The sequence below is a fragment of the Neoarius graeffei genome, chromosome 4 (assembly GCF_027579695.1).
Source record: "Neoarius graeffei isolate fNeoGra1 chromosome 4, fNeoGra1.pri, whole genome shotgun sequence".
NCBI lineage: Eukaryota > Metazoa > Chordata > Actinopteri > Siluriformes > Ariidae > Neoarius > Neoarius graeffei.
In genome coordinates, this window is record NC_083572.1 from 101,101,004 (window position 1) to 101,115,331 (window position 14,328).

The following is a 14,328-nucleotide window of genomic DNA, read 5'->3' on the forward strand; positions in this document are numbered from 1 at the left end:
TCCTCTGAGTGTTTCCTCTGTGTGCGTCCTCTAAGTGTTTCCTCTGTGTGTCCTCTGAGTGTGTCCTCTGAGTGTTTCTTCTGTGTGTCTTCTGTGTGTCCTTTGAGTGTCTCCTCTGAATGTTTCCTCTGTGTGTGTCCTCTGAGTGTTTCCTCTGAGTCTCCTCTGTGTGTCTCCTCTGTGCGTGTCCTCTGAGTGTTTCCTCTGTGTCCTCTGAGTGTTTTCTCTGTGTGTTTCCTCTGAGTGTCTCCTCTGTGCGTGTCCTCTGTGTGTTTCCTCTGAGTGTCTCCTCTGTGCGTGTCCTCTGAGTGTTTCCTCTGTGTGTCCTCTGAGTGTTTCCTCCGTGTGTGTCCTCTGAGTGTATCCTCTGTGTGTCCTCTAAGTGTCTCCTCTGTGTGTGTCCTCTGAGTGTTTCCTCTGTGTGTCCCCTCTGAGTGTATCCTCTATGTGTGTCCTCTGAGTGTTTCCTCTGTGTGTCCTCTGAGTGTGTCCTCTGAGTGTTTCTTCTGTGTGTCTTCTGTGTGTCCTTTGAGTGTCTCCTCTGAGTGTGTCCTCTGAATGTTTCCTCTGTGTGTGTCCTCTGAGTGTTTCCTCTGAGTCTCCTCTGTGTGTCTCCTCTGTGCGTGTCCTCTGAGTGTTTCCTCTGTGTCCTCTGAGTGTTTCCTCTGTGTGTCCTCTGAGTGTCTCCTCTGTGTGTGTCCTCTGAGTGTCTCCTCTGTGTGTCCTCTGAGTGTCTCCTCTATGTGTGTCCTCTGAGTGTCTCCTCTGTGTGTGTCCTCTGAGTGTCTTCTGTGTGTCCTCTGAGTGTCTCCTCTGTGTGTGTCCTCTGAGTGTCTCCTCTGTGTGTGTCCTCTGAGTGTTTCCTCTGTGTGTCCCCTGAGTGTGTCCTCTGAGTGTTTCCTCTGTGTGTCCTCTGAGTGTTTCCTCTGTGTGTCCTCTGAGTGTTTCCTCTTTGTGTGTCCTCTAAGTGTTTCCTCTGTGTGTGTGTCCTCTGAGTGTTTCCTCTGTGTCCTCTGAGTGTGTCCTCTGAGTGTGTCCTCTGAGTGTATCCTCTGTGTGTGTCCTCTGAGTGTTTCCTCTGTGTGTGTCCTCTGAGTGTGTCCTCTGTGTGTCCTCTGAGTGTTTCCTCTGTGCGTGTCCTCTGAGTGTTTCCTCTGTGTGTTTCCTCTGTGTGTCCTCTGAGTGTATCCTCTTTGTGTGTCCTCTAAGTGTTTCCTCTGTGTGTGTGTCCTCTGAGTGTTTCCTCTGTGTGCGTCCTCTGAGTGTTTCCTCTGTGTGTCTTTTGAGTGTCTCCTCTGAGTGAGTCCTCTGTGTGTGTCCTCTGAGTGTTTCCTCTGTGTGTGTCCTCTGAGTGTGTCATCTGAGTGTCTCCTCTGTGTGTGTCCTCTGAGTGCGTCCTCTGAGTGTTTCCTCTGTGTGTGTCCTCTGAGTGCTTCCTCTGTGTGTTTCCTCTGAGTGTCTCCTCTGTGCGTGTCCTCTGTGTGTTTCCTCTGAGTGTCTCCTCTGTGCGTGTCCTCTGAGTGTTTCCTCTGTGTGTCCTCTGAGTGTTTCCTCCGTGTGTGTCCTCTGAGCGTATCCTCTGTGTGTCCTCTAAGTGTCTCCTCTGTGCGTGTCCTCTGAGTGTTTCCTCTGTGTGTCCCCTGAGTGTTTCCTCTGTGTGTCCTCTGAGTGTATCCTCTTTGTGTGTCCTCTAAGTGTCTCCTCTGTGTGTGTCCTCTGAGTGTTTCCTCTGTGTGTCCCCTCTGAGTGTATCCTCTGTGTGTCCTCTAAGTGTCTCCTCTGTGTGTGTCCTCTGAGTGTTTCCTCTGTGTGTCCCCTCTGAGTGTATCCTCTATGTGTGTCCTCTGAGTGTTTCCTCTGTGTGTCCTCTGAGTGTTTCCTCTGTGTGCGTCCTCTGAGTGTTTCCTCTGTGTGTCCTCTGAGTGTGTCCTCTGAGTGTTTCTTCTGTGTGTCTTCTGTGTGTCCTTTGAGTGTCTCCTCTGAATGTTTCCTCTGTGTGTGTCCTCTGAGTGTTTCCTCTGAGTCTCCTCTGTGTGTCTCCTCTGTGCGTGTCCTCTGAGTGTTTCCTCTGTGTCCTCTGAGTGTTTCCTCTGTGTGTTTCCTCTGAGTGTCTCCTCTGTGCGTGTCCTCTGTGTGTTTCCTCTGAGTGTCTCCTCTGTGCGTGTCCTCTGAGTGTTTCCTCTGTGTGTCCTCTGAGTGTTTCCTCCGTGTGTGTCCTCTGAGTGTATCCTCTGTGTGTCCTCTAAGTGTCTCCTCTGTGTGTGTCCTCTGAGTGTTTCCTCTGTGTGTCCCCTCTGAGTGTATCCTCTATGTGTGTCCTCTGAGTGTTTCCTCTGTGTGTCCTCTGAGTGTTTCCTCTGTGTGTCCTCTGAGTGTGTCCTCTGAGTGTTTCTTCTGTGTGTCTTCTGTGTGTCCTTTGAGTGTCTCCTCTGAGTGTGTCCTCTGAATGTTTCCTCTGTGTGTGTCCTCTGAGTGTTTCCTCTGAGTCTCCTCTGTGTGTCTCCTCTGTGCGTGTCCTCTGAGTGTTTCCTCTGTGTGTCCTCTGAGTGTCTCCTCTGTGTGTGTCCTCTGAGTGTCTCCTCTGTGTGTCCTCTGAGTGTCTCCTCTATGTGTGTCCTCTGAGTGTCTCCTCTGTGTGTGTCCTCTGAGTGTCTTCTGTGTGTCCTCTGAGTGTCTCCTCTGTGTGTGTCCTCTGAGTGTCTCCTCTGTGTGTGTCCTCTGAGTGTTTCCTCTGTGTGTCCCCTGAGTGTGTCCTCTGAGTGTTTCCTCTGTGTGTCCTCTGAGTGTTTCCTCTGTGTGTCCTCTGAGTGTTTCCTCTGTGTGTCCTCTGAGTGCATCCTCTTTGTGTGTCCTCTAAGTGTTTCCTCTGTGTGTGTGTCCTCTGAGTGTTTCCTCTGTGTCCTCTGAGTGTGTCCTCTGAGTGTGTCCTCTGAGTGTATCCTCTGTGTGTGTCCTCTGAGTGTTTCCTCTGTGTGTGTCCTCTGAGTGTCCTCTGAGTGTTTCCTCTGTGCGTGTCCTCTGAGTGTTTCCTCTGTGTGTTTCCTCTGTGTGTCCTCTGAGTGTATCCTCTTTGTGTGTCCTCTAAGTGTTTCCTCTGTGCGTGTGTCCTCTGAGTGTTTCCTCTGTGTGCGTCCTCTGAGTGTTTCCTCTGTGTGTCTTTTGAGTGTCTCCTCTGAGTGAGTCCTCTGTGTGTGTCCTCTGAGTGTTTCCTCTGTGTGTGTCCTCTGAGTGTGTCATCTGAGTGTCTCCTCTGTGTGTGTCCTCTGAGTGCGTCCTCTGAGTGTTTCCTCTGTGTGTGTCCTCTGAGTGCTTCCTCTGTGTGTTTCCTCTGAGTGTCTCCTCTGTGCGTGTCCTCTGTGTGTTTCCTCTGAGTGTCTCCTCTGTGCGTGTCCTCTGAGTGTTTCCTCTGTGTGTCCTCTGAGTGTTTCCTCCGTGTGTGTCCTCTGAGCGTATCCTCTGTGTGTCCTCTAAGTGTCTCCTCTGTGCGTGTCCTCTGAGTGTTTCCTCTGTGTGTCCCCTGAGTGTTTCCTCTGTGTGTCCTCTGAGTGTATCCTCTTTGTGTGTCCTCTAAGTGTCTCCTCTGTGTGTGTCCTCTGAGTGTTTCCTCTGTGTGTCCCCTCTGAGTGTATCCTCTGTGTGTCCTCTAAGTGTCTCCTCTGTGTGTGTCCTCTGAGTGTTTCCTCTGTGTGTCCCCTCTGAGTGTATCCTCTATGTGTGTCCTCTGAGTGTTTCCTCTGTGTGTCCTCTGAGTGTTTCCTCTGTGTGCGTTCTCTGAGTGTTTCCTCTGTGTGTCCTCTGAGTGTGTCCTCTGAGTGTTTCTTCTGTGTGTCTTCTGTGTGTCCTTTGAGTGTCTCCTCTGAGTGTGTCCTCTGAATGTTTCCTCTGTGTGTGTCCTCTGAGTGTTTCCTCTGAGTCTCCTCTGTGTTTGTCCTCTGAGTGTCTCCTCTGTGCGTGTCCTCTGAGTGTTTCCTCTGTGTCCTCTGAGTGTGTCCTCTGTGTGTCCTCTGAGTGTTTCCTCTGTGTGTCCTCTGAGTGTCTCCTCTGTGTGTGTCCTCTGAGTGTCTCCTCTGTGTCCTCTGAGTGTCTCCTCTGTGTGTGTCCTCTGAGTGTCTCCTCTATGTGTGTCCTCTGAGTGTCTCCTCTGTGTGTGTCCTCTGAGTGTCTTCTGTGTGTCCTCTGAGTGTCTCCTCTGTGTGTGTCCTCTGACTGTTTCCTCTGAGTGTGTCCTCTGTGTGTGTCCTCTGAGTGTCTCCTCTGTGTGTGTCCTCTGAGTGTCTCCTCTGTGTGTGTCCTGTGTGTCCTCTGAGTGTCTCCTCTGAGTGTCCTCTGAGTGTGTCCTCTGAGTGTGTCCCCTGTGTGTGTCTCCTCTGAGTGTCTCCTCTGTGTGTGTCGTCTGTGTGTGTGTCCTCCGAGTGTCCTCTGTGTGTCCTCTGTGGACATGTTTATGTTTAGATTTTGTCGTCAATGTGCTTCCTTGACAAAACAATACTATTTGTCACGAGTTTTGTTTCTTGTAAATTTGTGAGTTTTTTTCTTGCAAATGTAGGATTTTACAATCTTCGAGAATATCCAAGTTTTTTATCGTAAATTTATGACAATTATCTCATAAAGTTGTGACTTTTTTCTTGCAAATGTATGATTTTGCAATCTTAGAGAATATCTAAGTTTTTTAGTAAATTTGTGCCTATTTTCTCATAAAGTGGGTGACTTTTTCTTGTAAAGTTGTGACTTTTCTTGCAAACGTATGTTTTTGCAATCTGAGAGAATATCCAAGTTTTTTCTCATAAATTTGTGACAATTTTCCCATAAAGTTGTGACGTTTTTCCTGCAAATGCAATCTTAGAGAATATCCAAGTGTTTTAGTAAATTTGTGACTATTTTCTCGTAAAGGTGTGACTTTTTCTTGCAAATTTCTGACTTTGTTCCTGCAAATGTATGATTTTGCAGTCTTACATAATATCTAAGTTTTTTCTCGTAAATCTGTGACTATTTTCTCATAAACTTGTGACTTCTAATAAATTTGTGATTTTTTTCTTGCAAACGTATGACTTTTCCATTTTAGAGAATATTCAAGTGTTTGCTCATAAATTTGTGACTATTTTCTCATAAATTTGTGATTTTTTTCTTGTAAATTTGTGACTTTTTTCTTGCAAATGACAACCTTTTTGACAAATGCAATCTCAGAGAATATGAGAGGTTTTTTTTCTCATATCATCAAATGTCGAATAAATCCATGTTTCGACACAGCGCTGAAACATGCGACTTACATTCCTTATGTTATTGTTTATTCGGAAACCTTTCAAACTTGTCAAAATGTTGCGAACGTTATTCCGTTTAAGACGAAATGGCAATTCGGGAGCCGAAAGACTCGACTCTGATTCCGAGTGGTGAGTCAAAAGTTCTGACTCAGAGACTCTCTCTTGGTAACATGAAGCTTCACATGAAGTCATGACACACTTTTATTCCAAACATCACCAAGAACCTACTGCTGCCTGAACAGTTTATTTATTTACACTACCGTTCAAAAGTTTGGGGTCACTTTGAAATGTCCTTATTTTTGAAAGAAAAGCACTGTTCTTTTCAATGAAGATCACTTTAAACTAATCAGAAATCCACTCTATACATTGCTAATGTGGTAAATGACTATTCTAGCTGCAAATGTCTGGTTTTTGGTGCAATATCTCCATAGGTGTATAGAGGCCCATTTCCAGCAACTCTCACTCCAGTGTTCTAATGGTACAATGTGTTTGCTCATTGCCTCAGAAGGCTAATGGATGATTAGAAAACCCTTGTACAATCATGTTAGCACAGCTGAAAACAGTTTAGCTCTTTAGAGAAGCTATAAAACTGACCTTCCTTTGAGCAGATTGAGTTTCTGGAGCATCACATTTGTGGGGTCGATTAAATGCTCAAAATGGCCAGAAAAATGTCTTGACGATATTTTCTATTCATTTTACAACTTATGGTGGTAAATAAAAGTGTGACTTTTCATGGAAAACACAAAATTGTCCGGGTGACCCCAAACTTTTGAACGGTAGTTATAACTGATAAAATCTCGAAGAGTTTTAGTCGTCCAAACAGACTTTCATAGCCAACTGGATGAAAATGAGAAGCAGGATGACGACTCGGGGGGGGGAATAAACCTGAACGACTTTCAGGGCAATAAATAAACACCATGCAAGGTTAATAACTTAAAGGTGTCTGAGGAAAAGAAAGTCGAGAAGAGGTTAAGTGCAGAAATGGCATTTTTAAGCATGTCGAAAAGAGGAAGCAACCTCCAAGGGATGGAAAAGATTAATGAGGACGTTTATTCTTAAACGCTGAGGTCTCTTGAAACCTGAAGAATCAGGACAGAGATGACGTGCTTTTCACCAGCGCAGAAAAAAAAATAAGCACAAGAACAAGAGCTCATCTTTACCAAGAACGACATGAGGTACGTGTGATGGCAGACCCGCTGAGCTGCAGTGCATTCATCAGTTTCTCACAGTGCCTGTAGGATCTGCTTTAAACATCAACCACAACCCAGCTACAGAAACAGACTTGATGAGCTGGAAAATACAGAGAAGCAGAGTATTACAAAGAATAAACACGATCATATCACATGATACTTAAATAGTCATAATGAAGAATTTTAAAAAAAACAAAGTAATCAGTGAAACACTGAAATGCGTTCCTTTTACACGACTTTTACCTCCGCAATTTGCCAATGAGAAAGATTTTGAATTTATGAACAAATGTTGCATTTTAATCTGAAAAAAAAAACCCTGCTTACTTTTCATGTTCATGGACTTTCCGTGAAATATTTTGAGCGTTCAAACTATAAAGCTTCGGAAACGTTTTTAAAAGCTGAATATTTGGTTTTAGTATACACTACCGTTCAAAAGTTTGGGGTCACTTTGAAATGTCCTTATTTTTGAAAGAAAAGCACTGTTCTTTTCAATGAAGATCACTTTAAACTAATCAGAAATCCACTTTATACATTGCTAATGTGGTAAATGACTATTCTAGCTGCAAATGTCTGGTTTTTGGTGCAATATCTCCATAGGTGTATAGAGGCCCATTTCCAACAACTATCACTCCAGTGTTCTAATGGTACAATGTGTTTACTCATTGCCTCAGAAGGCTAATGGATGATTAGAAAACCCTTGTACAATCATGTTAGCACAGCTGAAAATTATTTACCACCATAAGTTGTAAAATGAATAGAAAATATAGTCAAGACATTTTTCTGGCCATTTTGAGCATTTAATCGACCCCACAAATGTGATGCTCCAGAAACTCAATCTGCTTAAAGGAAGGTCAGTTTTATAGCTTCTCTAAAGAGCTAAACTGTTTTCAGCTGTGCTAACATGATTGTACAAGGGTTTTCTAATCATCCATTAGCCTTCTGAGGCAATGAGCAAACACATTGTACCATTAGAACACTGGAGTGATAGTTGCTGGAAATGGGCCTCTATACACCTATGGAGATATTGCACCAAAAACCAGACAGGCTCAGGTGGATAAGGCGCCATACCATAAATCCGGGGACCCGGGTTCGGTTCCGGCCCAAGGTCATTTCCCGATCCCTCCCCGTCTCTCCCTCCCGCGCTCATTTCCTGTCTCTACACTGTCCTATCCAATAATAAAAAAAACACTAAATTGGTCCAGGATATGCCCTTTAAAATGGTTAGCCTATGCATCTTGAGTCTATACAGATACATATTGAGCCCAGGCTTATAGTACTCGAGTCTGACTCATGCCCGGACTTTGGACTTGAGTACTGATGACTTGGACTTGTGCATTAACTGCATTAGGACTCGGAAAATGGAGACGAGGACTCAAATTTTTTCTTTATTTTTTTGGTAACGTCATAATAATTTGGCATAAGATATTTATATCTACAGCCCTGTGATGACCTGGCGACTTGTCCAGGGTGTACCCCGCCTCTCGCCCATAGTCAGCTGGGATAGGCTCCGACTTGCCTGTAGGGCAGGATAAGCGTCTACAGATAATGAATGGATGGATGGATATTTATAGCTACATTAATTTTGTACTAATTTCGTGTCAGAGTGTCACACCTCCGCGCCTTGGTGCGTGCACCAGATAGACTCTCGGTCACGCTCCGGACAGCACGCGCACCAAGCGGAATCTCGCGCACGCACCGTAAATGACTCGTACCTGCACAGGATTAAGGCGCAATCAGCGCGCCGATATAAAAACTGTGAAAATGCACTTATTTTGCGAAGTATTGAGTTGCATTGCTGACACATTACTGAGTCTTATTTCCTTGTTTGGTTTCCTGATCCTTGATTTCCTGTTTCTTGTCTTTGATTCTGCCGAGTCTACGATAGCCTGTTCGTGCCTCGCTCAACCTATTGCCTGTTTCACTGTTTTACGATTTTGCCTGCCGTTCTGGATTGTTTGCGCGTCTTCACTTGTATTAATAAACACACCTTCTGCATTTACATCCGTCTCCCAACCATCTCTGACAGAATACTTCACACTCCCTGACAAAGAGAAGCACGTTCACCTGTTCAGGAACAAACTAACGTTAATGCCATCAAATGGTGCAGTCGGAGTGTTGGACTTGACTCGGACTTGACTCGGATCAACAGTGGACTTGACTCTAAATTTTTTTTCATGACTTGGACTTGACTCGGACTTCAACACTGGGGACTCGAGACTGGACTCTGACTCGAGGTTTAGTGACTCGACTACAACACTGATTGAGCCTATATGGTATTTCTCAGATGCTTTTGTCCAAAGAAACTTACAATATAGAAACACTACATTATTAGTAAACCAATACAATCCCCTTTTTTTTTGCTCTGGCTAGGCTCAACCTCAGGCTTTAAGCAAACAAACTCGCCCTCTCTTTTGCACATGATTTTGCCAGTTTTATGACTGTGTAGACAATTGTACGCTGCCATGCTTTTGTACTTCCTTAGGTCCTTGCCATCAACGCTCTCGCTAAGAATAAAATAATTGACAATGTCAGTGTAGCCAACGTCGGGCCACAACTTCATGTCGTCTAGCCATTCCGTGAGGGTAGACAAATGGGGCACTTTAGGGGTGTTCACACGGCAACTTTTACTCCGGTGTAGCACCGGGGCTGCCCCGGTAGAGCGTTCACACGGTACAAAGTTATACTGGTGTAGCCCCTGAAAGCTGCTTAAACCGGTGCAAATCTAACCCTGCTCGGGAGGTGGTTTAAGAAACTTACTCCGGAGTAAATGCTAGTTTGTGGGGCAGCACCGATATAAAATGGGACGTCTGAACGCTACAGGGGTAGACTCGCTACGCGTGAGGAGAGTTGATTACATACGGGCATTGCATAATTTGCATAATTTGCAAATCTAACCCTGCTCGGGAGGTGGTTTAAGAAACTTACTCCGGAGTAAATGCTAGTTTGCGGGGCAGCACCGATATAAAATGGGACGTCTGAACGCTACAGGGGTAGACTCGCTACGCGTGAGGAGAGTTGATTACATACGGGCATTGCATAATTTGCATCCTGGTATTTTGCGCTTCCAAAATGGCAAATATCAACAACAACAGAACTGCGTGTCTTCCAGTGTTGCCAGATTGGGCGGTTTTAAGTGCATTTTGGTGGATTTGAACATACTTTGGGCTGGAAAACGTCAGCAGTATCTGGCAACACTGGTGTCTTCATCCACGTTGTTTTCCCGGTGCTTGGTGATGCCATGACAACCGGGAAAAGGAAGTACATTTTCACGCATGCGCATATTTCATTTCCGCATTATTACTATCGTATAGCACGGTCGCATAAACTGCCGTGTGAACGCAAGTGGGGCTGCACCGGTGCTAACACGCTTCTCTCTAGTAAGCAGGTTTGTGACGTGTGAACGCCCCACAAAATTTACACCGGTGTAAGATATATCGCAACAAAATACATCGGTGCAGCATCGATGCAAATATGTGCCGTGTGAACACCCCTTTTGATCGCATTATCCCCAGAGCACGTCAGAAAATCGGACCCGTGTAACCATCTTTTAGTCATCTTTGAGCTTAACTACCTAGCAGCTAGCATTAGCTACAAACGTCAAGACAGTGGAGTGGAAGAAAGATCCCAGCTTCTGCTACGACGCAGGAATAAATCGTGGGAAAGGTCAGATTTCGGGAAAGTTGTGGATACTGGCCTTCAGGCTTCACTTTTTCTGTCATTATTTTTTGTAAGGAGACATGAGACATTGAGGGGAGACATGGGACATTATGTTGGGAGACTTGGGACATAATAGGGAGACATGGAACAAAAATAAAATACCTAGCTTAATCCTACATGTTTAATTTGTATTTATTATCAAAACTTGTCCCATATGAACTGTATGAACGCAATGCTGGGACAGCGATAGAAAATGTAATTTTACCCAAAACCCGACTCGACAAAACAGTTCATTCTCAAGAAGGAATGAAATAAGTTTAATCCTCATGCAGGTACAGGCCCACATTTTTAACAAACATTTTTCAACAATTTTATATTTGTAAACTACAAGAAAACAAAACTGGAACACGACCAACTGTCCCAACTCTCCCCATCTGGCCATTCGGAAAAAAATAAATCCTTTCATGTTTTTCCCCAGAATTTAAGTTTAATAAATAATATGATATCTGGTCACTCTAGGCGACATACTTTAATTCCTAACATATCCCCAATTCACCATTGTATATTACACCATGGAACAGAGACAGAGGCGAAGTAGAAAATACAAGTTTTGGTTGATAAAATATCGAACTGCACAAAGCGTACTGCTTCATGGCTCCAAAAGAAGTCAGTGACTCTAAGGGCCAACATCTAACTTCGAACGTCATCTGAAACCTGATTGGTTGAAATGAATTGATGGGAATACAAACTGTCCCAAGTCTCCCTCACTGCAAGTTTCCCTGCGCTCCCTTATATTGTTATAACAAGAAAAGTTTCTTCTTGATAAGTTTGTATGTCATAACAACATGAAAATATCTTGTTATAACAATCAACTTTTCACGTGATGACGTGATACTGATCCGGTTTGCTGTTTCTGGCACAGCAGCAATACGCTTCCATACTCTGTCACTCTGCTGTGATCTCTTCGTTTTAAGAAACCTGAAGTCTGAGTGAGGAGAAGTTTGTCCACTTTGTCCCTCGACGTGATGGAAGAGAGATGTTTGCACAACTTCCACCTTCATTCCTCACCTTTACACTGAGAGCTGAGAAAATCTGCCCTCAAAAATGATGACTACAGCACTTCAGAACCGTGGATTCTGGACTACAGGCTGGTCACGGTCAGGTTTCGAGATAAAACAGGCACAGACACAAGTTACATGATATCACATTCTGGGATAATGACATTACTGATATCACATCAAGTGGCAAAGATCTTAACCTTTAACAGCTGAACATCTCTCTCTCTCTCTCTCTCTCTCTCTCACTCACTCACTCTCACACACACACACACACCTACCTTGTAGTCTGGCTTGAAGGATAATCTAGATTATGATGTTAAATCAGGACTCATCCATGAGAACAAAAAGGGAGCTTGTGTGTGTCCTTAACACACACACACACAAAAGTGCTCCTCCTCGCAGCTGATCTCACATAGTGACGTCACAAACAAGACACAATAAAAGTCCCAAGGCTAGAAAGCTTATTATTATTATTATTATTATTATTATTATTATTATTATTATTAATAGTAACAGTAGCAGTAGGAGTAGTAAATGTCTTGGCCTTTGCCCGATATAGAAGATATCCACAGGGATATTTCAGAATTATAAATAAATAAATAAATCTCCATCCATCCATTATCCGTAACCGCTTATCTTGTGCAGGGTCGCAGGCAAGCTGGAGCCTATCCCAGCTGACTACGGGCGAAAGGTGGTGTACGGTCAATTTAGAGCCACCAGTTAACCTAACCTGCATGTCTTTGGACTGTCGGGGAAACCGGAGCACCCGAGGAAACCCATGCGGACAACATGCAAACGCCACACAGAAAGGCCCTCGCCGGCCGCTGGGCTCGAACCCAGAACCTTCTTGGCTGCCATGAGGTGACAGTGCTAACCACTACACCACCCTCATCATTAAACATCCATCCATCATCTGTAGCCGCTTATCCTGTTCTACAGGGTTGCAGGCAAGCTGGAGCCTATCCCAGCTGACTACGGGCGAAAGGCGGGGTACACCCTGGACAAGTCGCCAGGTCATCACAGGGCTGACACATAGACACAGACAACCATTCACACTCACATTCACACCTACGGTCAATTTAGAGTCACCAGTTAACCTAACCTGCATGTCTTTGGACTGTGGGGGAAACCGGAGCACCCGGAGGAAACCCACGCGGACACGGGGAGAACATGCAAACTCCACACAGAAAGGCCCTCGCTGGCCACTGGGCTCGAACCCAGAATCTTCTTGGCTGCTGTGAGGCGACAGCGCTAACCACTACACTACTGTGCCGCCTTAAATAAATAAATAAATAAATGATAGAAACAGCATAAATTGCACTTCCTAGTGTTGTGTATTATTTTAATGACAGCAAGAATACAAGCAAAAATAAGTCCAAAAAACCCCACCAAACTTCTAGTTGAATATATTCTTTGTTTACACACGTCTACATTTGCTTGTAATGTTGTGGTTTGATTCATGAAGCACTAAGCACTAAGTCACAATTTTGTGATGCATGCAAGTCATTGTGAAACTCCATGCTTGTGCAACAGAAAGGCATTTGCTCTATCTTCTGGAGATTGCAGGTTTGAATCCTAACAATGCCATCATCCATGCTCAAGAGTCCAGAGATCAAAATGGGCTGTGGTCTGTGAGTGAAAGACACGGCATTAATGTCTATCCCCTGCCAATGACAATAACACGAGCCAATCTTAAGTGTCTGGGAGCTCGTGTATGTGGAAGAGGGTAGATAGCACTTTCTTTCAAGTGTGTTGGTAGCTGTTTTGCGATACGGGAGAGAGTTAGCAAGTGAGTGAGAATTGGCAAGGTGAAATTGTGGAGAAAATGGGGAAAATGCCAAAAACCACAACTAAGTCAGTGTTGATTGTTCAATATTAGTTCACCGAGCAAGATAGTAACTCACTGAGATAAACACGCACACACAGTTGTGCAATACTAACTCACAACTGCAAGATAAATCAGTGTAAATTTCCAAAATATTCTCATCAATGTCAAAAAAGAACCTTCCATCCATATATATATATATATATATATATATATATATATATATATATATATATATACACACACACAGACACCACGGAGCCCTGATGTGTAAAAAAAAAAAATAATAATTTTTTTTGGAGAGTTTCTAATTGCACGAGTATCTGGTGCACACATCACCTGTGAGTTGATTTATGATATCTTCTGGTACATTTCCCATTCTTGCATATATCCCGCTGTACGGTTATTCTCCTTTCAGGAACGCTTCATCATATTTATGGAGTTCATACTTCTCTCAGGGGCGGCATGGTGGTGTAGTGGTTAGCACTGTCGCCTCACAGCAAGAAGGTCCGGGTTTGAGCCCCGTGGCCGGCGAGGGCCTTTCTGTGTGGAGTTTGCATGTTCTCCCCGTGTCCGCGTGGGTTTCCTCCGGGTGCTCCGGTTTCCCCCACAGTCCAAAGACATGCAGGTTAGGTTAACTGGTGACTCTAAATTGACCGTAGGTGTGAGTGTGAATGGTTGTCTGTGTCTATGTGTCAGCCCTGTGATGACCTGGCGACTTGTCCAGGGTGTACCCCGCCTTTCACCCGTAGTCAGCTGGGATAGGCTCCAGCTTGCCTGCGACCCTGTAGAAGGATAAAGCGGCTAGATATAATGGATGGATGGATGGATACTTCTCTCAGGTCATTTTTTGTGCACACAAGAAACATTCACAAACAATTTTTTTCACCTTTTTGTCATTTAGGGGCTCCGTAGTATACTACATAGGGTGTAGGTTCAAAGATATGCAGATTAGGTCAAATACCCAGCCACTAGGGTTGTACAAGGCAGTGCATACTTAGTGCTGGTCCCAAGCCCGGATAGATATAGAAGGCCCAATGTAAGATTAGCGTGAGCTAAACTGGTTATTAACCTTCTGAAAATAAAGTCTGATTATTAGAATCAGACTTTAGAATTATTATTATAAGATCAGCCCCACCACAACAGTGTTGTCAGCAAACTTGGCAATGGTGGTGGAGTCTGCTGAGGTTACGCAGTCGTACATGTACAGACAGGACAGCAGGGGGTTCAAAACACAGCCCTGGGGGGCTGCAGTGCTGAGGGTGATGGGGGAGATGTGTTTCCTCACCCTTACTGCCTGTGGGCTATCTGAAAGGAAGTTGAGGATCCAATGATACAGT

General features: G+C 44.5%; 1 protein-coding gene across 5 annotated transcripts in view; it reads right to left on the reverse strand.

Moving 5' to 3' along the window:
• stradb (STE20 related adaptor beta) overlaps positions 1-11,535 on the reverse strand; it is a 47,319-nt gene extending 35,784 nt beyond the window's left edge. For 4 of the 5 annotated variants that reach the window (XM_060920069.1, XM_060920070.1, XM_060920065.1 and 1 more), the window contains exons 1-2: positions 11,442-11,535; positions 6,419-6,548 (exon numbers count right to left, since the gene is read on the reverse strand). In XM_060920069.1, the coding sequence (XP_060776052.1) occupies positions 6,419-6,430 (12 nt within the window). In that variant the 5' untranslated portion in view covers positions 6,431-6,548; positions 11,442-11,535. Of the gene's footprint in view, positions 1-6,418; positions 6,549-11,173; positions 11,254-11,441 lie in introns of all 5 variants that reach the window. The other variant, XM_060920067.1, reaches the window with a different exon arrangement.
• Positions 11,536-14,328: the final 2,793 nt, after the last annotated feature.